General features: G+C 35.4%; 1 protein-coding gene across 8 annotated transcripts in view; it reads right to left on the bottom strand.

Annotated features, from left to right (window-relative positions):
- GPATCH8 (G-patch domain containing 8) overlaps positions 1-24,902 on the bottom strand; it is an 89,520-nt gene that overhangs the window by 40,174 nt on the left and 24,444 nt on the right. For 3 of the 8 annotated variants that reach the window (XM_070479658.1, XM_020873480.2, XM_070479664.1), the window contains exons 3-4: positions 20,254-20,326; positions 1,236-1,303 (exon numbers count right to left, since the gene is read on the bottom strand). In XM_070479658.1, coding sequence (XP_070335759.1) covers positions 1,236-1,303; positions 20,254-20,326 — 141 coding nt within the window. Of the gene's footprint in view, positions 1-1,235; positions 1,304-3,349; positions 3,395-20,253; positions 20,327-22,411; positions 22,430-24,902 lie in introns of all 8 variants that reach the window. The other 5 variants (XM_070479660.1, XM_070479659.1, XM_070479661.1 and 2 more) reach the window with 4 other exon arrangements.

The following is a 24,902-nucleotide window of genomic DNA, read 5'->3' as shown; positions in this document are numbered from 1 at the left end:
GCAAAATAGTTCATTAATCCTTTCATGCTGGTGGTTCTCAACAGGCATAGTTGATAATAACAGACTTTACTTCAACGTTCAATGCCAAAGACTTAGCAGTAAATGGAGCATATTTCAAGCAATGAAAAGAAGGTATCACAGATGAGAGCAGTACACAGCTCTATTGTTGTTCAATCACTAAGCATTGTCCAACTCTTTGCAACCCCAAGAACTGCAGCAAGCCAGGCTTTCTTGTCCTTCCCTATCTCCCCGAGTTTGCTCCAACTCATGTCCACTGAGTTGATGATGTCATCCAACCATCCCACCCTCTGTCGCCCTCTTCTCCCTTTGCCCTCAATCTTTCTCAGCATCAGGGTCTTTTCCAATGAGTCGGCTCTTCACATCAGATGGCCAAAGTACTGGAGCTTCAGCATCAGTCCTTCCAATGAATATTCAGGGTTGATATCCTTTAGGATTGGTTGGTTTGATCTCCGTGCTGTTCAAGGGACTCTCAAGAGTCCAGCACCACAGTTGGAAAGCATCAATTCTTCAGCGTGCAGCCTTCTTCATGGTCCAGCTCACATCTTTACATGACTACAGGAAAAACTATAACTTTGACTACATGCACCTTTGTTGGCAAAGTGATGTCTCTTCTTTTTAATATGCTGTTTAGGTTTGTCATAGCTTTCCTTTCAAGGAGCAAGCTTCTCTTAACTTCATGGCTGCCGTCACCGCCCACTGAAAATAAAATCTGCCACTGTTTCCATTTTTTCCCCATCTATTTGCCATGAAGTGATGGGACCAGATGCCATGATCTTAAGTTTTTTGACTGTGAGTTTTAAGCCAGCTTTTTCACTCTCCTCTTTCACCTTCATCAAAAGGCTCTTTAGTTCCTCTTCCATTCTGCCACTAGAGTGGTATCATCTGCGTATCTGAGGTTGTTGACACAGCTCTGTAGGGACAAAGCTTCTACCACAACAAATATTTTAAGATTTGAGCTACAGAGCCTACTGAAATGAGCATAAGGGCCTGGGTTTAAGTCTGATCTTGTCCTGTGGCATAATGCTGGGGCAATCACTCACTTCTTTATAAGAGGGGCATTATTTGCCACCTACCTACCTCAAAGACAGCACTACATGAGAATATAAAATAAATCTTAATTTTCCCTCAAAAATATTAATATTGCACCTGAATTTTGGAATTAGTATCCATTTTAAATACCCCATAAAACAAGTCAACCAATGAGATCAATTTACCTCCATTTCCATGCGACCCATGCCCATGACATCATACTTGACGACGATTGGAATGGGATCTGTTCTCCCTGTAACAGGAACATATAATCAAGGTGAGATGTAAGGCTAAGCCAACATTTCACTTTACACATTGGGTTTGGGTGGTTAGAGATCTTGCCTTGGAGTGCAGAGACCAGAAAGCTACAGTGAACCAAACACAAGCCATTCTCACAGCTTACAACCAAACCTACCTCTCCAGTTTAAGCCCAACTAAGAATCTTGGCTGACCTTCCAGTGGGGGATGATTCCAGATTACTAAAGCAAAATTAAATAAGTAATGCAAAGCATTTCTACGCAACGGCACCAGGAAATTTAAAATAAAAAACACCTGAAATTCCTTTTTAAAAAGACTCCCAAATAACTTTCCATCAAGAATCCCTTCACGCTTACTGTTCACTGACATTTTCCCACACACACTTTTAAAACTGGTAATAAATATGTCAACTGACATGTTTAAATCGGAAGAGGATAGTTTCAAATATGACACAGGAAAATTCAATAACTGCAACTCAGCGTGTTTAATATTTCTTTGTATTCAAAAGATGCTTTACAATTAAATGAAGGGGTGAAAATAATTAAAAGGAACGCAACAGTTAGTTGCCCTGAGGAAAAAATAGTTTTACTTTTAAACTGGTGCTCTAAGGTCCCATTTTTCCAGAGTGGATTTAACACTGACTGCGCAATCAGTAAGCTGTGAAAAGGACTAGTTGCGAAGAAAATTGACTTTCAACTAATTGATCTATGCTGGAGATTTTTTAAAATGTATATTTAATCCACTCATAACCAGCCAAACAAAGCAAAATGGGGCAGACAAGCACTTTACTACCACAGCTGTTTTACATCACAACTTGCGCTGTTTATTGTGATGTAAGCCCACTGAAAAGAGGACTTACCTTATCCGTTGCATACCTTTAGTGAAAAAACACAATGTTTACTTCCCTCATCATTTCACTCAGGCTGGTGTAAACAATTGTTTTTTTATTTTTGGTTTTTTTTTGGGTTATACACACATATATATTATACCTTTGGGCTAAAAGTTGAGTTTTGTCAGGCTAAATCTGAGATATTAGCAAAACTGAATTTGGGGGGTAAAAAAAAAAAAGCAGTAAATGCCACACCCATGACTAGGATTAGTCCCAGAGGGAAAAAAAACTGTTTCCAAAGTGACCAGCAACCACTTGAATCCAGTTGCTCTGTATTTGTGGGATTGATTTTTGTTTCAAAAAGAAATGAAGAACAAATTCAGAAGTTTAATTACTTATCACCAATCTCCCATTATTGCTTTTAAACAATAAGCAGCTAATCGAGAATTATCACATAAAAAAAATTTAACTAAATAAAGAACATCTCACACGAGAAAAGAGAACAAAGTTGTAAACAGTCTTATTTCAGATACTATCGAAAACTGCCAGTTAAACAAAATAAAAATGCACTACTACCTTATGCCCAATGGTATAATAAATAAGCAGTGACTGCAATCTTTAGCAAAAGGACCAAATTAAGACAGGTTATAAAAATGACTTCCTAGGTGCAATATCACTTTCATAACGTCTCAATCAGGGATTTACTGGTAAAAACAAACAGTCCAATGAAAGAATTGAAAAGAAATGTCAAAGTTATTTTTTTGTTTTGATATATTTTTTGATCTGTCAGAATTTGCTTTAAGAATCAAGAAAATTTTGGTAGAAATTCATTACCTCTGTAAACCCCTGTTATAAACTCTGCATTAGTACTTTTGCCTTCTAAGGCAGTCAAAGTTTGTTTTAATTTATTTATAAATTGCAGTAGCAAGTGCTAGTGCCCATTATATTGTGGGGAAATCAAGTTTTTACAGTATCAGAATTTAATGTTTTAACTGATTTTTTTTTTTTTTTTTTGGCAATTCTAACACAAACAGATACATCCCTTCTTAACATTACCCTTTAATGAACAAGGATCAGACAAGTTGCATAAGGAAAGGAAAGGAAAATGAAAAAGACCAAGCAGAAGGATGAAGGCTACAACAGAGAAAGTAAGCCTAACATATTGGTGCACTGATGACAAAGGAGTAATTCAGTCTGAAAATAAAAAATTACCACTGCTAAGTTTACCATCACCACAACAAGTCCAGGATCATAATGCTGTAAAAAAGAAACACCATTTGTTAGGCAGAAACCATTAGGGTAGGAAACAGGCCTTCTAGCAGGCAGACAGGATGGGGTAAAGTAACAAATTGGGCTTTGTCCCTCCCCCAATTTCAGCTGGGGACGCAAGAAGGACACTTTGTGCTACCGCAATTTTCAAACCTGTTGAATCAGGGTATGAGATTTTTGTACTGCTACTTGAGAACATGAACAACCTCTTCTACAACAATGCAGGGGTTGGGGGGAAGGTGGGAGAAAGTGAGAGAACTATCTCTCGCTTCCAATCTCTCATTTAACTACTCATTCTGTTAAATCAATACTCAAGGCCCAAGGTGGGACTTGATCCTTAAGGAAATAACATCAAAAACAGATCATCAAGTGATTATCAAGTCATTGGCTGCACTAAAAGAACTCTAAGAGGACTGTCTCGTGGAGGGGATCATCAAGACCTCACTATAATAAATAAAAGGTCTGGAAAATAACCTTAGATTTTCAGTGCTTGGAAAACATGCACATTTGAGTTCTGTTATGAATGAATAAAACTTCTGAGGTAGACTTCCTTAGAACTAAGTTTCCTTTTAACGAACTCTTCCCAAGCCCACCAACATCTTTCTGCACACAATAAAGCCAAACTTTGAAAAACACCAGAACTCCAGAGAAATTGACATCGAAAGGCCTGTCACATTTACAATTAGTCCACTCAGAGAAAAGTCTGGCTTTAAAAACAATCTGAAGGTAACATTGCTGCTTCTGCCAAGTAGTAATTTTTTTTCATTAGAGGTTCCAGACCAAGGAAAAATCCCACTGGGAAAAGATACTGAAGAATACATACATGAAGAGGCTGCAGTATTAAAAAACAAAAAACCCCTCATTTATTCATTTGTGACCAATGATAAATCCTATCATAAAGAACACTACTGTGGAATACCTGAGTAACAACCTATACTGGTGACTTTCAATGGTAAAGAGCAGAAGAATGTTTGCTAATTTAATAATCCCCTAGAAAACTCAACTTCTTTTTTAATACAAATTGAACTAAATCCAGTTTCTCTTATTTCTTGGTTTCTCTTAACAGGGACAAGTATTTCTTAAAATACATTAAAATAAGAACATTTTGTTGTTTATTTCATTTCAAAGGAAGCAACTTCAACCAGAACACTAAATACTTTCCTTAGAAGAAACTGTCCTCTTCAGCCAAAGATCTATATATAGATACTCTGACTGATCTAGCTGACAGGGGACATGGGTGGGAGAAAAAACATATTACTCATATAAAATTCTACTATCAATGTATTCATGTGAGGGGGGAAAATTGATATTCATATTTTCTAAATAAAAACTTTAAATATATATATATACAAGTATTGAATCATTATGCTGTATACCTGAAACCAAAATAATATTCTATATCAACTGCACCTCAATAAAAATTTTTTTGAAGAGATGGAAAAAACTTTTAATGAGGTTTCATTGATCAAATGGTACTGTACACTCTATATTTTAGAAGGTAGGCTTACTTCTACAATGACACATGTGCTAAAATACTCATGTACACATCTCTTGCTAAAACGTAAAAGTATTATAACTTATCTTAACTGAAGAGAGAATAAGGCCAAATATGAAAATTCACTGATTGCTTACAACCACAGTTTCTGAGAATGAGCCCTTCCATTAATCAGTTTTGATTTTGAAACACTTTAGGATACTCCAATCTACAAAACTGGCCCAAAGAACTGGGCTATAGAGAAAATTTTCTTTCTTTTTTTTTAAACAAACTCCAGGAAAAGGACAACTGGGTAAAAATATTGAAGAACCATAATCTGGTAAACAGCACATTTCACAAACAGAAGACACATGACTTCTCTACAGAAACAAATTAGAAATGAAGAAGCTTCCAAAGTGATTAAAACCGTTTCTGGACAGTCAGCAGATAAGATAACGCTACAATTTACCTCTGCTGCCTGTTCCTTTGCTGAGATTCATCCAACAACAAATAATTATTGAGTTGTTTCTACATACCAGGCATTACTGGAAGGCTTTGGGCATATTTTTATGACAGTAGTTAAAACAAAGTCCTATACCCCATGGATTATCTATAATTAGGCAAGATAATCTTACCAATATAAACTTATGGCATGAGGGAGTAGAAAATAACATTGTGGACCCAATGCATGTATGGTTCAAAAAGCTTTAAAATGTCTAATGTCTTTCAAAGAAATCTAAAATTGTTTTTAAAGACTGACCCTAATAAGGCAGAAGTAAATATAAAAGCCATCAGAAAGTCACAAGTTCTATTTCTAAAAGGCCACTAAATTGATAAAAGCCAAGAATCTGACCCAACATCTTAAATTTATTTCTTACTTTAAGCAACTCAAATATATATGTGAAAATCAAGAATAATACAAAATTAGGATGGTGACTATTTTCTAATTTGTAAAACTACTCAAAAAAGACTCTATAGTAAGCTATGTTAGTGTGTTTAAATATAATTTCATTCATTTAAAAAAACAGTGATTACATACAACTTTCAGAAATACTTCCTGGGTAAAAAGTGGTATATTATTTCCGAACCAAAGGTTTACTTCTGCAAATTTCTCCTTAAAATAAGTCTTCAGCAGCATAAAAATAATGATCACTTTCAGCATCACTTAGATACCTACTTCTTAGTAAACACCAAGTATATTAATTATACCCTATGAATATACCCTTTAAGTTTTTTTTTTTAAAGAATTTCTACTCAAAATAGAATCCAAATTCTCTAGTGCTACAAAAACTAACCATATTCTTGCCACAGACTGTTTAATGATGTATACAACAACCAGGTTTTTTTATTTTCAGGCACAGGTGTTTTTTTTTTTAAGGGCACAAGTTTAAAAAACTATGACCTAAAAATCCTTCCATCTTCCCAAAGAATCAGAGCTACTTTCTAGGACAAAGTAGTTCAATTTTAATCATGTAATCTAATATATTAAGAAAAGGTTAGTTTTGTTTTGCTTCTCTTGGTTAAGCATACATATATTTATTTCATTGTTTTATCAGTTGACAGGGCCTCAAAACAATCCCCTGGTGGCTCAATGGTAAAGAATCTGCCTGCCAATGCAGGAGACGTAGGTTTGATCCCTGGGTCACGAAGATCCTCTGAAGAAGGAAATGGCAACCCACTCCAGTATTTTTGCCTGGTAAATCCCATGGACAGAGAAGCTTGGCGGGCTATAGTCCATGGGGTCACAAAAGAGTCAGACACAACTCAGTGGCTAAACAACAATGTAGATAGTATAGTAGCAAGTCCTATGGTATTGTAATAATCCAACAACCCAGTGTTTTCTTAGAGTTGTATTCACTTTATTAAGTTATTAGATAACTACACTGAGAATTCCTTAATATTCCAAGATCACTCTTAAACCCCAAAATGTTTTCCAGCTCCATTTAAACTGCTCTTCCTTAACCATACACCTCAAACCCTTCTCAACTCACTTTTATTTTCTTTCTATATTTTTCTAGGTAGTCCCTAAAAAAGGTGGCTACGAAATCTCAGTTCTCTAGTAAGAGGTAACTTCTAAACACTTGTGTCACTCTGGACAACTAGCCCGTGAGTCTCTGCAGCCTCTCCAGCAAAATGGAGACATTATCTCCACTTTCAGGACTGGCATGTAGATCAAAACAGACAACAAATAGAAGATGCTTTGTAAACCCTAACATTTCACTATGATGCTGCTAAACTCTAACACTGTTGTCTTAAGGCCTCAGAAAATTAAAAAATCAATTTGTTCTTTCATTTCCAAAACTGGCAGTTTAAAATACCTTAAAATTAAAAATACTCTAAGAAACTGTGGTAGATTCTAATGTTCTACCAACAACTTGGTGATAATGAAACAGTCCTATTTACTGAAGGAGAAAATTATCATCTACCCCAAATCCTTCCCATATTATCATTCCATTAACAAGAGAGACCACTGAGTTTGAAAAGATTACACAAATACTAAATCTAAGCCAAAATAATGACAGAGAAGGCAATGGCAACCCACTCCAGTACTCCTGCCTGGGAAAATCCCATGGACAGAGGAGCCTGGTGGGCTGCAGTCCATGGGGTCGCTAAGAGTCGGACACGACTGAGTGACTTCACTTTCACTTTTCACTTTCATGCATTGGAGAAGGAAATGGCAACCCACTCCAGTGTTCTTGCCTGGAGAATCCCAGGGGCGGGGGAGCCTGGTGGGCTGCCGTCTACGGGGTTGCACAGAGTCGGACACGACTGAGGCAACTTGGCAGCAGCAGCAAAAGAACCAAGTACACTTTAGCAAGACTTTCTCCAAATTAAAACAGATCACCTAAGAAATTTCTCAGGTACATTTATCAGGTACAAACAATTTTCTTAGGTACAAATCACCTAAGAAAATTAATTAAGCCTAAACAAAACAGAAAAACTTGAACACTGTCAAAATGATTACTACTTTACTATTTCTGTCACCCAAGAAATACACTGACACCTATGAATGTGTACTGAATAGTAAGTTATTAATCCACTGTATGCCAAATTTGTAATAGATGAAGTCCACATTGAATGTAGAAGTAAATTCAGAAAGTTAAACAGATTGAAATTACTGAAAAATCTCCTTTATTTCCTCTGGAGTCTCTTCTAAACAGTCCAGAGATCCTAGGTTATCCATAGAAATTTTCTTTTCCAGTTCTAAAGTCTATGAATCCACACAACTTCAAAGGCATTTTTGTCTCCTCTTAGTTTTGATTTTTCAAATATTGGCTAACCAGTGAAATTTTATATTTTTCAACTGTTTCCACCTGATTGGACTACTCTAATTACAATGAAATCATGATGATTATATACTAATTTTATATATTGGTATATTTTATATATTGCTAATTTTAAGTTTCTAGGACATGCCACTCTCGTAAGAAATATGAGAAACCAGTTTCCACACAAACCAGTTTCATTTTAATCATGCAAACTAATCTAGGGCAAGAAGTCCATAAATAATAATGTAGGAAACAGTGTAAATCAGGATAAAGATAAGATTATAAGAAAAATAAATAGCATTTTACTAAATCAGACTAAAAATCACTAATCTATTTTGGATGAGCAGAAGAACCAATTGTCTACCCCTACTTGGCACAGTGAGGGTAACATTCTCAGAAGCTTATTTTATTCATATGATCTAAAGCAAATTACTTGGGGAGCTTATTTAAAATGTAATTTCCTGAACCCTACTGCAGATCTGCTGAGTTGTACTGGTTGGGAATCTACATTTTTAACAAGCACCCAAAGTGATTCTACTGCTCACTAAAGCTTGAGAATCACCAGTCTAATGGTAAAAGTACTAGAGTAGAGGTCAGAAGATTTATGTTATAAACACAGCTACTATCCTCAGCAGTTTGACTATGCATAAACACTTAAGTTTCTCAATCTATTTAAAGTGGCATTATCTCCCACCCTACTATTGGAGAGGAAAATGAGATAAGATACAGGTATAAAGCTTATATGCTATCATGTTTAATTCCCCAAATAATTCTGAAATCTTTTAAAGATTTGAGTATACTGAGGAAAGGTCACACCACTTACTGATTGCAGAGCTTGAATTTAAACCCAGGTCAAATTTCAAATGAGGTAATAAAGTAGTAACCTGTGAATCAAATACAGGCCTTACATATGTTTGCTTATCTCAGATTATTTTAAACTTTGAGCCAACATTTATCAATTATTAAGTTTCACCAGAATATCTGGATTTCTGGTTTTGCCCTATTCAGGTCTGGCAACACATGAGACTATATTCCTACACAGTAACAACGAGCAGGGTCTAGCTGAGTGGTGGTTATTCCCCTCCAGACACGGCACAACTCACACTACTTCCTACCTACTGTCTCAAGTTCAGTGGGCTTCAACTGCGTGTGTCACCACCTGGCCCCAACAGGCATCGGAGCTTCCAAGTCCTACTCCTGAGACTGTCCTCTGCTCTTTCCTTCAAAGCTCCAGCTAGATTTTCTCTCTAACTTATTTGGTTACAGAGTTATCTACATCACAGATTTCAAAAGACTCAGTAAGATAGAAAAGGCTGAATTTTGAATTAATAAACCACATTTATACATGTAAGATAATATTATTTTGTTCCCTTTTCTAAATGTACAATCCATTACTTCAAATTTTGGTAGCCATTTTAATAAATATTTTTGTTTTTAGCTTTTTTCTTTATCAAAATATATTTCTCACAAATTGTACTTTTAAACTTTGTGTCCTTATCATGTTTATATTTGGTCCTACTTTTAAATACCAGTGCTTCTTATGGAAGAATGTGATGATTCCATGTATCAATTAACTAACAAGTATAGTTGGGCAGATGCTAATACAGTTGTTTGCCTCCTTATTTTCACAATGAGATCTTTCACTTATTAAATCATTCAAGAAATAAGTTAAAATTCTAAGTTACGTTTTTCATTCTCTATTAAGCCCCCACTGTACCTTTAACTTCACAACTACGGTATTATACTGCACTACATTTATTTGTTACACTTGTGTCTGTATTAGACATAAACCTCTGGAGACAAGAACTACATCTTATTCATTCCTTAACTCTTAAGACAGTACAGATCTGGCACATTCTACAGATTCAGTTAACTGTATACAGAATAAAAAAACATACTGAAAAGCAACAACAGAAAACACATAAATGCCTAGTAATTGTTATCATTTAGGAGTTTATAGTCTAACGAGAGTTAAGAGACACATAAATACAAATTATTCAAGGTAGAATGTTAAAAATACCACAAGAGAAATATAGTAAGAAAAAATAAAGGGGGAAATTATAGTATGAGACAAGAAATTACAGTATTCTCTTTACCCTTGGAGATCAATATGTATCACTCTTAAAACTGTGGCCAAGGTTCTTACTACTCCATCTAGCCTCAAGTTTCCAGTGAATTTACACAAATTTATATTTTATCATCAAGAAGATAAATGACCACTTCAAGTGCTCTAAGAAAAAATATCACATTCAAAGCTACCTACTTTTTTTCCAACCAGAGTAACAACTGTACATTTCAATTATGCAGTACACTATTTCTCACCACCATCACATTTCTCCAGAAGACAGAAGTAAGCCACCACACAGCATTTAAGTACATTACAGATAGCATACTGATTAGAAGCATAGGTTTTTGGCAACATGATTCTACTACTTATGTGCTGTAAGATTCTGGGCAAAGAATTGCTTAAAATGTCAATCTCCTTATCTGTAAAAAAGGAGTAACTACCCCAGAGAGGACTTAAATTAGACTATACATGTGGCAAGCACTTTGTAAACACTTAAGTGCTAGCTATTATAAAGGATTAACACTAAATCCAGTAAACAAAGGCTTGCTAGCAAGACACATGAATCAACTGTATATTATGCTTCATAGTTAATTTATCATCCTTCATAACTACACTTTCCTTTCCAGTTCCACTGCTATCATTTTATTCTATGCCCTTATCAACTCATATCTAGACAACTTTCTAAATGGTTTTACATCTTCATCTTCAGTCATACTTTGGCTAGATTCGTACTTAACTTCTACCACCAAGGTGCTAACTGGTATAATGGAAAGAAAAATAGATCACAAATCAAGAGAACTAGGGACTGCCTTTCAACATTGTGGAACCCTAAACCTATATATCTTCATCTGTAAAATGAATTTCTGATTAAATTAGCTTTAATATTTCTATCTGCTAGATAAGTCTATACCTCTCTTCTTATCAAAAACTGCCTTTGGTTTGCAAAATAAAGTTCCAAACTGGAGCAGCCTTCTACATTCAGTGTGGCAGTTAGTTAGCAGCATGGGTTTTGGAGTCAGAAAGACCAAGGTTTGAATTTTGATATTGTCATTTACTGACGGTTTATTCTTGAGCAGCTTGCTCAACTTCTTTAAGCCTCAGTTTCTTCCTCTGCAAAGCCAGAATAACCTAGTCCTGCTTTAAGAATTAAATGTGTTAAACAGACAGACAATGGGAGAAGCTGCTATATGGGGACAGGAAACTCAACCCAATGCTCTGTGACAAACTAGAGGGGTGGGATGAGGTAGGCAGTGGGAGGAGATTCAGGAGGGAGGGGACATACATATACTTGTGGCTGATTCATGTTGTTGTATGGCAGAAGCCACCATAACATAGTAAAGCAATTATCCTCCAATTAAAAATATTTTAAAAAAGAATTAAATGAGTTATTAAGTTAAGATAATATTAGATGTGTGCCTGTATGAACCAATTTCCCATTACTGCTTTCTAGTTATGGTTTCTCAACTGCTCTTGGACACCCAGAACCCTGCTTCAACCAAATAATTGTGGTTTTTTCCATCCTTTCTTTTATATATTAAAGTTCAACATTTAAAAAATATGTATCTTGATAAGTTCTTCTGCGTTTAAAGTGTGACATTCACTGCCCAATGGACATTTTCTGCTCTAGCCAGCCACGCCTACTCTTCGTCAACTGTAATCACCTTGTATATATCAGTATCTCTTTCTTTGGTAATACCTATTCCTCCCTCCTTAAGACTTCATTGTGAGGTCTTCCCTAGTCATTTATCCTTAGAGTTTATTTACTCTTACAGTTTCTTCCACTTATCTCCTAAAATAAATGGCAAACTCATGAGAGTAAGGGTAGTATCTCACAATGGCATGTATACTCTTTATTATGTTCTCCTGAACATAGTATTTAATAAAAGTGCAACTATTGAGTGCTTCTTTTAAAGTAATCTACCTTGATAATGTCCAAACTGCTTCTATAACTGGTCTACTCTTTTCTTAGTAAAAAAAAAAAATCTGATCTAAATTTAGAAAAATTTGCTACTTCCTAATTATTTTGCATGAACTTGATATATATTTAATGTCTTCTGATTAAACAACACCTTAACATATATTTAATGTCTGTCTTTAAATGCAACAATCTCTATACTGAGAAACAAGTAGTCTATACAGCATGTGAGTTCACCATTTCCCCTTCTCATCTCCCCCAATCCCTTTTCATTTCTACTCTAGCCCTAAAATCTAGACTTTTTACTACAGACTGTCAATTCTAATTTTGTTTACTAACTGGATTCAACTCATTTGTTTATATTAACTAAATTCCATTAAGATAGTCAGAGGTTATATATAATCTCTATCTTACTAAATTTGATACCTGAATTACAAAAATTATGCTTACCTTTGGAAACGCATAAAGACTGCACAGCTCATTTAATAACCAGGGAACAAAGATCATTCCAGGCTCCTTCAGCTAGACCAGCAAGTGTAACTAAGCCTTTCTGACAATCCATAATGACATGCAGAATGTTTGGATTCTAGACTTGGCACATAATCCATGAAAACAAATTTCAAAGGGAAACTAAGGAAGTAGAACAACTCAGCTTTTTACAAATATCCTATCCAGAACATTTATCTATGTCACCATAGTATTAAAGGAAACCTATTTTTCTCCAGCCAAAGAATGATTTTTCTTAGAAGTTAGTATGGTTTTAAAAATCAACATTCTAACTTAACAATAAAGCCCAAACTTTAACACTACATATTTCTACTGTATGGAATTCAAATCTAGCTTTTCTTTAGTCATAAAATGTATTAATATAAGCACTGCTGGGGCTTATCTAATGCAGGGTTTACCCAACAATATTTACCATTTGTTTGCTAACTGAAACTAGAGTGGGAGGAGGGATACATACATAAAACCAAAGAAACACTAAAGAAACCAACTCTACTTTGCTTGAATTCTGTCTACTGTGAGTCTTTTTCAAAACAATTCTTTTCTTTCTACATTTTTTTAAGTAATAATAGTATATCATATCAAATTTTAAAAGGGATACAGTAAAAAGCAACTCACTTTCCCTTCACAGTCTGCCTTAACAATGATTTTTCTCTGCACAGTCAAGCAAATAAGAAACAAATATATGCACAAACCCCACAGAATGTACCCTTTTAATGTTTCACAGTGAAATGCTTCAGTTCATCTTTCTTGACACATTTTCCAGCCAACAATTTCATACAATCAAATTTTTATGCTTCAGTCTCAAAAATCTAATTCAACATTTTAAAGAAAAAGATATGTGAGAAACCTGGAGATATAATACATTTCACATACAACTAGTAGGACCTTGGGAAAGTTGCGTTAAGTATCAACAAAAGCTACGGACATGTTACAACAGAGAAAGCAACTGTCAAGAACCATAGTAATTATTTGGTAATCAGGAAGAAATGTACACTTTGATCTTAATTTTTTTAAAAAAATCAATAAACAGGCAGCTATGTTTTAGAAGCTGGTTAGCAGCTGGGTTGATGTGTATTCCATTTAAAATAATGGAAAATAGAAACACACTGTTTTATGTGCCACTAAGAAATTTTATGAGCTGCCATTATAACTTTAATGCCATTAATAAGGTACATCTGATTTTACCTTTATTAAAATATGAAAAAATGTCTTAGGATGAAGGAAATATGGTAGACTATTTCCAATCTTTTATCACAGTGATATAATGAATAATTTCAATCATACATTATTTTGTGCATTTCATGAATAAGTTAGACAGAAACAGAATTATTGGATTTAAGGGTACATGCATTTTAATCTTTAAGTAATTCAAATTGTTCTCTATAGTGGTTTTATCAGTTTACAGTCTCACTGGCTATAAGAACCCATTTTCCCCAAATCTGACCCAGGCTAGTCTTTTTTAAAGCCTTTTCCAAGCCAACAAGTAAAAAAATGATATCTCATAGTTTAATATGCATTATCTCTAATATGAACAGAAATGAGAATATTTTCATATTCCTAAAGGTCATCTGCAATACTTTTCTGTAAACAGTGTTCATAGCATTTCCCCCTTTCTATTTAGGTTACAAGCATTTCACATACCTATAAATACATAAAAAAAATCTATCCTCTGTCTACAGTGAGATATTACAGATATTTCCCCCAGTTTGCTCAGTTATTGTTCTTTTACCTTATTATGATAAAATATAGTCAAATTAATCCTTCTTTTAAGGATTTCTGGGTTTGGAGCTGAACTTAGAAAAGTTCTCCTTATTATAAGATTATCTTTAATAATTATCCTATTGTTCATCTTAACGATTTTATGATTTTATTTTTTACATTTAAATATTTTATTCATCTGGAATATGTTTTGGGGTAAGGTATGACAGTGGGGATCCAACTTCTTTTTTTAGGTTACTATACAGTTGTCCCAACCCCACTGCTTAGTGACCTCTTTTAGATGTAACTAAGAGCTCAGCTGGAGAAGGAAATGGCAACCCACTCCAGTATCCTCGCCCGGAAAATCCCATGGACAGAGGAGCCTCTTAGGCTGCAACCCACGGGGTCACAAAGAGTCGGCCACGACTGAGTGACTTCACTTCACTTCACTTCAAGAGCTCAGTACATCATCATCATGAGAAATAAGCACAAGCTGGAATCAGGATTGCCAGGAGAAATATCAATAACCTCCGATACGCAGATGACACCACCCTTATGGCAGAAAGTGAAGAAGAACTAAAGGGCCTCTTGATGAAAGTGAAAGAGGAGAGTGAAAAAGTTGGCTTAAAGCTCAACATTCAGAAAACTAAGATCATGGCATCTGGTCCCATCACTTCATGGGAAATAGATGGGCAAACAGTGGAAACAGTGGCTGACTTTATTTTTCTGGGCTCCAAAATCACTGCAGATGGAGATTGCAGCCATGAAATTAAAAGACACACTTACTCCTTGGAAGGAAAGTTATGACCAACCTAAACAGCATATTAAAAAGCAGAGACATTACTTTGTCAACAAAGGTCCAGCTAGTCAAGGCTATGGTTTTTCCAGTAGTCATGTATGGATGTGAGAGTTGGACTGTGAAGAAAGCTGAGCGCAGAAGAATTAATGCTTTTGAACTATGGTGCTGGAGAAGACTCTTGAGAGTCCCTTGGACTACAAGGAGATCCAACCAATCCTGGGTGTTCATTGGAAGGACTGATGTTGAAGCTGAAACTCCAATACTTTAGCCACTGGATGCAAAGAGCTGACTCATTTGAAAAAGACCCTGATGCTGGGAAAGATTGAGGGCAGGAGCAGAAGGGGACAACAGAGGATGAGATGGCTGGATGGCATCACCGACTCAATGGACATGGGTTTGGGTGGACTCCGGGAGTTGGTGATGGACAGGGAGGCCTGGCGTGCTGCGGTTCAAGGGGTCGCAAAGAGTCAGACACGACTGAGTGACTGAAGTGAACTGAAGAGCTCAGAATTACTGAAACAAATAGCAAAATTAAGGACTTAGGACCCTAAAACATACATAGCATTTAAAGGCACAGAGCTGGGAGTCAAATATCTAGCACATATTCAGTTCAGTTCAGTTACTCAGTCGTGTCTGACTCTTTGCGACCCTGAGGAAGAGCACACCAAGCTTTCCTGTCCATCACCAACTCCCAGGGCTTGCTCAAACTCATGTCCATAGAGTTGGTGATGCCACCCAACCAATAACAGCACATATTAGTATCTTAGCTACCACTGCTACAAATTCTGGGAGATAGAGAGTAGTAAGATAGAGGCTTCTCTATGATTTTTCTGACACTTAGGCTTTTGATGAATACCTAAAGATTAACTCAAATTCAGTTAAATGTCTAAATATACACCATACATTGAGGTGTTAATAACAATTAGCATTTATATAGTGTTTTACAGTTTGCATAAAGTAACTTCACTTAATTACTTTATCCTCATAATCACTGCAAGAATATAGGCAAAGATTTTAATCCTCATTTATTGCTGAAACAAATAATTCAACTTGTCCCTTTACTTAAAGTAAGTGGCAGAGACAAACTCAAACCTAAACCCTAAGTTTCCAAATGCTGTTCACACTGCTTCATACCCTATACCAAGTGCTTCTAAACAAAAATAAGAGAATCCCTACTCTCTCTCTTTTTTTTTTAAATTTTTATTAGTTGGAGGCTAATTACTTTACATCATTACAGTAGTTTTTGTTATACATTGAAATGAATTAGCCATGGATTTACATGTATTCCCCATCCCAGTCCCCCCTCCCACCTCCCTCTCCACCCGATCCCTCTGGGTCTTCCCAGTGCACCAGGCCCGAGCACTTGTCTCATGTACCCAACCTGGGCTGGTTATCTGTTTCACCCTAGATAATATACATGTTCCAATGCTGTTCTCTTGAAACATCCCACCCTCGCCTTCTCCCAGAGTCCACAAGTCTGTTCTATACATCTGAGAGAGAATCCCTACTCTCAAGGAACTTAAAGCCATTTGTCAATTAAGTATCCAATTGATCACATACTAAAAAATATAAAACACAGTCCCTGGCCTCAAAAAACCTTCAAAAGTGTACCGTAAGTTTAAAAAGCAAGACTTACAACTGGTATAACTAGAATAATACATTATTATCTCATAGCTGAGCTAATGCTGGTTGACTGTTACTGACTGAACCCGCTAAAGGAAATATATCATACCTCTTCATTTGTCTCAGGGGATGAACTTTTGTTTGTGACAAAAAATCAGTCAAATCATGAAACAGCTCTTAGACAATATAACAAAGAAAGTTTAGGAACCACTTCTGGGCTACATCTACTTACCTATTTCATAACAAAATAAAGATTTTGAGCTACATTCCATTCTATTTCAAAGCTGCCAGAAGGTCATAAAACAATTTCAAGAACCAAATTCAACACCCACAAAATACAACTATCAAATTAAATACACTCTCTGCTTCCATTAAGAAAAAAACCACACAACCGTTTATAGTATTTCTCATCAGCAGGCCTTTCTTTATTGTTGTTTCCTTCAGGCATCTTGTCAAAAACCTTTCCTACAAGTCTTTTATTTTTCTTAATACTAACGATCACTTATCTGCCACACACAAATCTTAACTTTTGAAATATTTTTATAAGCACTGTGATGTGTGCTAAATTGCTTCAGTCATGTCCAACTTTGCAACCCCATAGACTGAAGCCCTCCAGGCTCCTCTGTCCATGGGACTCTCCAGGCAAGAATACCAGTATGGGTTACCATTCCCTTCTCTAGGGGATCTTCCCAAAAGGGATCCAACTGGTGTCTCTTATGTCTAACTCACATTGGCAGGCGGGTTCTTTTACCACTAGCACCACTATGGAAGCCCTAATAAATATTAAGGGAGAACAAAAGGTGAATAAGGGAAATTCAAGTACAAAATTAAACCCACCTAATAAAGCTGAATTTTCTATCATGCCACAAAGAATTCTGTTTCAGAGTTAGCATGCCCTATTCTCCAACCTATCCAGTGACAAGTTATATACACTGCAGCCCCAAAGACTAGCACTCTATAAAGTCTCGCAGGGCTTGCAATAATTTTTAAATGTTAACAAAATCTTGAAAAGATCAGGTTTAAATTCAGTGGATGACTGCATGTTAAAAAATGTTAGAGCCTAAAATCAAACAAAAGCAACTAAAAGTTGACAATAAACAAGTAAATACAAAGAACTTACAAAGCCATGAACCTAGAAATTATTTGCAGTGATTAGTCTATGCAGTAGTAAGAAGGCATTATGATTTTCTGCAAAGCAATAGGGCTTTCTTCAGTGGTTATTTGTAGCAAAGGTTTGGTACAATGAAAAAAATTTGTCATGAATTATCTCAGTATGTCATAAATGTGGCTATATTCTAGTCAAACTATGTGGGTATTACAGAAAGAGCTATGTAAAAGAAATCAACTCAATGTCTGTACAATGTTGAATGTGACACTAAAAAAATAAAAGAGCCATTTCCAAGACAATTAAAGTCACCCCTTAATGCTGGCAGGAGAATAAGGTCCCATTCTTTTTGAAGGGTAGAGACCGTACTAGCCATTCAAGACAGATGGGCTTTGAAAAACAATGTGAATTTAGTAAACACTACCAAAATGTACACTTAAAAATGGTTACAATGGCAATTATATGTTACGTGGGCTTTGCCACAATTAAAAAGAAAAAAATAAAATCTGATTTCTCTTTTCAAGGAGAAGTTCAAAGTTTAAAGAGACCCAAAATGAAAGTATTCTTAAAATGAAACAATAATTTTCCATCACCCAAAAATAGTTAAGTACCCATTTACCTAATCTTTTTTAAAATTTTATTTTATTTTTAATTGGAGGATAATTACTCTACAATATTGTGATGGTTTCTGCCATACATCAACATGAATCAGTCACAGGTATACACAGGTCCCTCCCCTCCTAAACCGGCCTCCCACCTCCCTCCCCATCCCACCTCTTTAGACCATCACAGAGCACCTTTCTGAAACTCGCTTGCTATATGTCTCTCTCACTCTTATTCTCTGCCAGTTCTAGTTGAACTCTGAAGTCTCCAATGCTTACAATGCAAAACTCTGGGATTCAAACAGATTTGCTAGCCCCCATGTGATGTCCCCAAATTCTACTCCCCTGTGTACCTGAACAAAAACAGTAACAATCAACAATGCTCCTGGGAATCTCTGAATAGGAAGAGAGGTTTCAAATAGTAGGGGGAAAGATCAAATCCAATCTTCAGACCTTATTCTGAACTATTACCTCCATTCAACCCAACCCAACATTTAACTGTGCAAACCACTGGGACTAAATCTCTCAAGAAGTCATTTCTACTTTAGTCCTGATGACCCCTGCTCTTTTCTGGTCTCTTACAAAATCTATGGTCTATGCCATATAAATTGCTCTCAGTTGTTGAGTATTCTTTATACTGTGTACAATGAGTTCTTGCACCAGTGGAAAACAAGTTTAGTGGTGATCAAATCTTTCTACCTCCCCAAAGGACAGGTTAATGCTTAGTAATAAATATTAATTTGAAATGTATTTCTGAGCATTTCTCATGTCAGCACTGAATAGAATCTGCGGATGTATACTTTAAAAAGCAAAGGATGTAAAGACTGAAACATCCTGTTTCTTGCCCCGTCCTGTTGTGCCCGTTAATACAGACACTTGAACTGATTATAGACTGCCCACTCGTATTATGGAAATTCATTTCCCAAATTCAAAAAATTAAGTCAACAGTAGTGCACCTCTCCCCAAAGATCCCTTTATACAACAAGACCCTTCATGACCAAATGTAGACGTACAATGATTTCCATCGTTTCTGAGGTACTGTTCACATTTGCAGATAACAGCAGCCCTTGAATACGAGGGAGCTAATAAGTGAATGGAGTTGGTTGACTGGTTTTCAACTAGCAAGAACTCAGAAGCAGAAATGTTAACATTGTTTGTTATCCAAATGATTAGTATAGTTAAAAAGAAAAAAATTCATGCAATGTAAACTTTAAACCATACATTTCCCACAGACTGACCTGAACTTGAGAAATGGCCTCTCAGAGAACCCTAGGAAATCTCTGTTTCCATTTTATGTTTCATATAGATTAATTATTCTCTCTACTATTGCATGGAGTCTGATTAGAGACAAAGAACCAGGGCAATCACCAGCTTCAGGAAGAATTCAGGAGGGCAAAAATTAAACTCTGCTGTTGAAATTAATCCTCTTTAAAATACAGCAGCCACAATACATCACTAAGTGATACAAAGAAAGTACATTCTGATACTATGTATTTCATTTACTTTACCCACCCATCACTTCCACCAAAAGAAATTAAAAACAGATTGAGCCATACACAGTATGTTTGACCTGAAAGTATTCATGACACAGCAGCTTACTCTTGCAAATTATTAGCTTAATAGTGATTTCACATACAGTTATAGGAAAAACAGACTACTCTAGGGGATAAAAGGGGGGGGGGGAGCCCAAACACTTTTTAAAGAAAGACAACAAATATATTCAGACATAAGATCTGCATCAGAAACATTTTTTCTTTCTTTTTTCTTGGTATATTTAAAAAACTTACCCTGAAGAGATTTTCCCAATCCCTGGCCCAGCTTCCACCCATGTTTCTGGAGTAAGCGATGTCCAATATTATCCTGACAGACAGAACAGAGAGACAAACCAAAAATATTCCAATAATATATTCTTCCCTTCCTAGTGATATTTAACAGGTGATGAACAAGAGATAATTCTACATATATGCATGCAAAAAAGGTGCTAATAGGGGAACTGTGCCCAATAAAGGGGGCATCAATGTAAAAAGAAATACTGGCTAGTATTTTATACAGAAGACCAAAGAGGGTAAGGGTCCTTTCTGATGGTGTGTTGGGCAATTTTTATACACAACACTTTTAAAAAGAGAAAAAAGGGAAGGGGAAAGGGGGAAGAATACACTTATGAAGTTTAAAACTAACATTAAAAAGCATAAAATCAAAGTACTTATACAATCATATCCACCACCTAGACAGCACCACTTTAAGAGTTTGTTTTTTTTTAAAGAAAATCTACATTCTGTTTAGTTATTTTGCTTATGTGTCAGGCTTTCATGATATAAAGTAAGTTGTAAGTGTAAGACTGCCCCACCACTAGAAACGAAAACACAATCAGAGCAAAATCCAGGCTAGACTTGATTGGTTTTTTAATACATATATATAAAATATAAATATTTAACTAGCATGCAGCCAATATTAAACTGAAAAAACAGTGAGGTTAGTAAAACAAGAAATTAAATTGATTAAACAGAAAAATAAAATGAGCTCAAGCACAGACTGAGTGATGCATTTCAACATGTAATCTAACAAAAATGCTAAAATGTTAGAATGAAACAGGCCTAGCAATAAGTTAACAGTAAAGAACCATTAGTGCATGTAGGGGAAAAAAACCAATATACATAATGTCTCATCTTCCTAGGAGCACAGTGGAAAAGATCTTTCAATGGAAACCACATGTAAAGACACTAGAAACAACAATTAAATGTCAGCTTTTGCATAAGGTTTCAAGATCTTAGAAACCTCTGCAGACCTTTGTCCAGTTCTTTGCTTTTTACAAATACAGAAAGAACACTAAAATAATCACTTAACTGTACCTGATAAAATGATGTTACTTATCAAAAGGAAAACATTTAAAAATTGTAAACAGAAAGTGTTCTGTATGCATTAAGATGTAATTTATAATATTAATTGTGTATCACCACTTGAAAATAATCTCATATTTCTCGAAATGAAATTATGAAGTCAACTAAACCATAAATTTCTGAATTAAAAACAAACATCTCAGATTAAATTGATTTTTATCTTCCAGCTACATATTCAATGGTAAAATGCTCTAGAATTATAGAAAAAATTATGTTACTAGTATATTCTCTGATAGTAAGTTACAAGAGGAAGATTAGGTCTCTTCAATGCTCTGCTTAAAAAAAAAAAAAGGCTCAACTTCCTTCTATGAGTTTATGACAGGATGCCAACTAGAAAACTGGACTGAGCAGCTTATTATTTTATTGATTAGAGGAATGGAGATCAGGATACTTGAAAAAATGGGGCAAATGATAATGAAAACTGTTTCTATAACAAAACATGCAATTATTTTAAACATACATATACACAGTAACTACTGTGCACAAAAGGTCACTAGAGATTATTTTTTGCTAGGAATTGAGAGAATGAGAAAATGCTATGGTTATATGTAATCCAAGTACTGAATGCCTAACTATTTATAAATAACTTTATTGTAAAAACAAAAAAAACAACACTTTTGTTAAGTCTTAATACAACTAATGTTAGCAGAAAATGAAGATCAAGAGAGAGGCCTTTATAGTACTACTGTGGAAATAAACTTACCTGTACATAAAATCCTTGTTTTATATCATAACTCCTACAACTAAATTAACTACAGAAAGGACAAGGATAGCAGAATGACTCTAAGATTATGTAGCTGAATAAAGTATTGTTAAATCTTTTAATAGGCTAATTTTATGACTAGGCACAGATTTAGGGTATTAAAACCATGCTGACAAAAACTGTTGTCCCTTTTTTTAAATTAAGAAAACTATCTTTTGGCTAAGTGGAGATGAGACATTATGCTGACAGTGTTATATTATGAATGCACTAAAATAAACAGACAGATGAAGCAGTATGCTATTTCCAAAAGCAGTGCAAGTGGAGTGAAAGCATTTCCATACGAACCTGGCTTTAAAAACTGGGCTGTCAAAAGAACAGTTAAATGTAACACAAAGTAAGAAACTGTCCAATCACTAATGGTCGTTTTTTTTTTTTGTCTTGTTTTCAATTCACTGCTTGCAATTAATGTATTTATTAAAGAAGAGTGAAAGCATAAGTAAATTCACGAGTCAAGACCAGCTGAGAGATTCAAGAGCAGCGTGTTGTGACTGACAACAGTGAAAGGAAAAGCAAATGTTAAAGGGAGAGGGAGAAAAAAGAAAAATTTAGGGTTATACACATTAGCATCACTTTTACAAAACCACTCAAGATGGCTGTCACCTTCTCAAAAAAAGCTATTGATACAAAATGGCAGTGGTACTTCTCTTCTAAATCTTTAAACGAAAACTGTTCTTTAATTAAATCTACTTCCCTGGTGGTTGAGACAGTAAAGCGTCTGCCTACAATGCGGAAGACCCAGGTTCAATCCCTGGGTTGGGAAGATCTCCTGGAGAAGGAAATGGCAACTCACTCTAGTACTCTTGCCTGGAAAATCCCATGGACAGAGGAACCTGGTAGTCCATGGGGTCGCAAAGAGTCGGAGACAACTTGAGTGACTTCACTTTCTTTCACTTTCCCCAAGTATGAACAGGGAATGAAATGTCAGTGGTTATGTATTAATATTATTAATATGCCACTCCATGTCCTTGCAATTATAACAAAAAGCAACAAAAATAATAGGCATATCTCCCAGAAAGTCTTCCACTCACGAACCTCCTAGATTACAGAAAATCTGAACCTTTCCTATAATTTCAGATTATATCTGTTTTTGGAGGAAAAATGGCAGTTCTGCAACTCTGCAGAAAGGACTAGTATTCACTATGGTACCTTTTCCTACCAAAAGAAAAAAGTTTTATAAAGACTAGTCAAAAATCCAGTAGGCTTAAGGATGATGGGTAACACAAGAAAGGCACGTCAAAATACCTCATAACAAAGTATTAACAGAACTAAATGTCATTTGTAACAGTAAGCTGCAGTAATCTGTAGCCTCAACTGGTAATCTAGACATAACAAGGGCAATGAGCACTATTTAACTCCTGAAATAACAATTTATTATTATGGTTACTTAAAAAAACTTCATTTTTATTTTTAAGCAAAATAAATCATTTGAAGTTTAGTTATAATCTTATAGAACTGAAAATGTATTTTTTTTAACACAGACTGGTTTGTGACTGACAAAAGGGGCATGTATAGTGAGATAGGCTGTTTATAATTTAAATACACATGGAAGAAATGCAGGAAAACACTAATTTTAAACAATTAATAAAGCAACTAACTTTGCCCAAGGGAGGTAAGCAAAAAGGTGGTTTTCCAGATCATTTATAAAGAGTTCCCACAACCCATTTGTTGTTGTTGTTTGGCCGAGCCACACGGCCTGTGGGGTGTCAGTACCCTGATGAGGGATTGAACCTGAGTTCTTGGCAGTTAAAGTGCAGTCCTAACCACTGGACTGCCAGGGAATTCTTCCCATGACCTATTTATTACTCTCTGTCCTTAACATTCAAAAATGGTGGCAGTCTGGCATTTTATTTGGTTAGGAATGAAGTTCTTCTTAATTCTGGTTAAACTATGAAGCTGAGCTAAAAACTCAAAACTTTTTTCATCTAGATTACCTAAATTGGCCTTTATGGTTTTTCTATTTCTAAACTTAAATGTAAATTAAAGTGCTATATTTTAATCTTCTGTACTAAATGTGCAAGAAAGGAGGATATAATTTTTAAATGGGAACATCAGTAATAGCAAGAAATGTGTATTAGAAACAACTACCAATATGCTAAAAACACAATACCAGCCAAAACACAAAAACAAAAAACCATCTCATTATTGTTTCAGCCATTCCTCAACAATTTAATTAAATACCAAGTAGAAAACTTTCCTAGGAACTTCCCTCTGTTCCCTGAAACTGTATACCGTCAAAGAAACAATAACAATTTGGGAAACAGCCCCACCAATCTGTATAATGGGAGTCTGCCAAAATATAGACTAAAATTCACTTCATTGTGTGGGGTTGATTCTAAGTTTTTTAATAGTAGGAAACAGAATACCAAGTCTCAAGAGAAAACTATACTACAATTATGGCAGTGACTAGATGAATACTAATTCCACACTGAATTTTCTTTTAGTCGACAGCCACATTCAATTTACACCATTTAGCTCATTTTCAACAGTGACAAAAATGGCAAATCTCTTGAGTGGATTGTAAGCTTTGCTGATTGTGTATTAAAGACTCTATAAGCAAAAACCAAGTGCTACTAGGTGAACCCATGCAAACAACAAGTTGTAAAAATTCCCCAAACAAAAAAATCTATAGCTCACTACAGATGACACAATGAAGACTAGAGAGAAAAGCCATATAGTAATGCTACACCATTCAGCTCCAAGAAGCACATTATTTATAGTGCAGTCCACATATGGTCACTGCTAAATATCAAATCAGCAGTCTTATAGAATTACAGTT

This window comes from Odocoileus virginianus, chromosome 17 (genome assembly GCF_023699985.2).
Source record: "Odocoileus virginianus isolate 20LAN1187 ecotype Illinois chromosome 17, Ovbor_1.2, whole genome shotgun sequence".
Lineage (NCBI taxonomy): Eukaryota > Metazoa > Chordata > Mammalia > Artiodactyla > Cervidae > Odocoileus > Odocoileus virginianus.
This window is presented reverse-complemented; position numbering and strand designations above follow the sequence as displayed.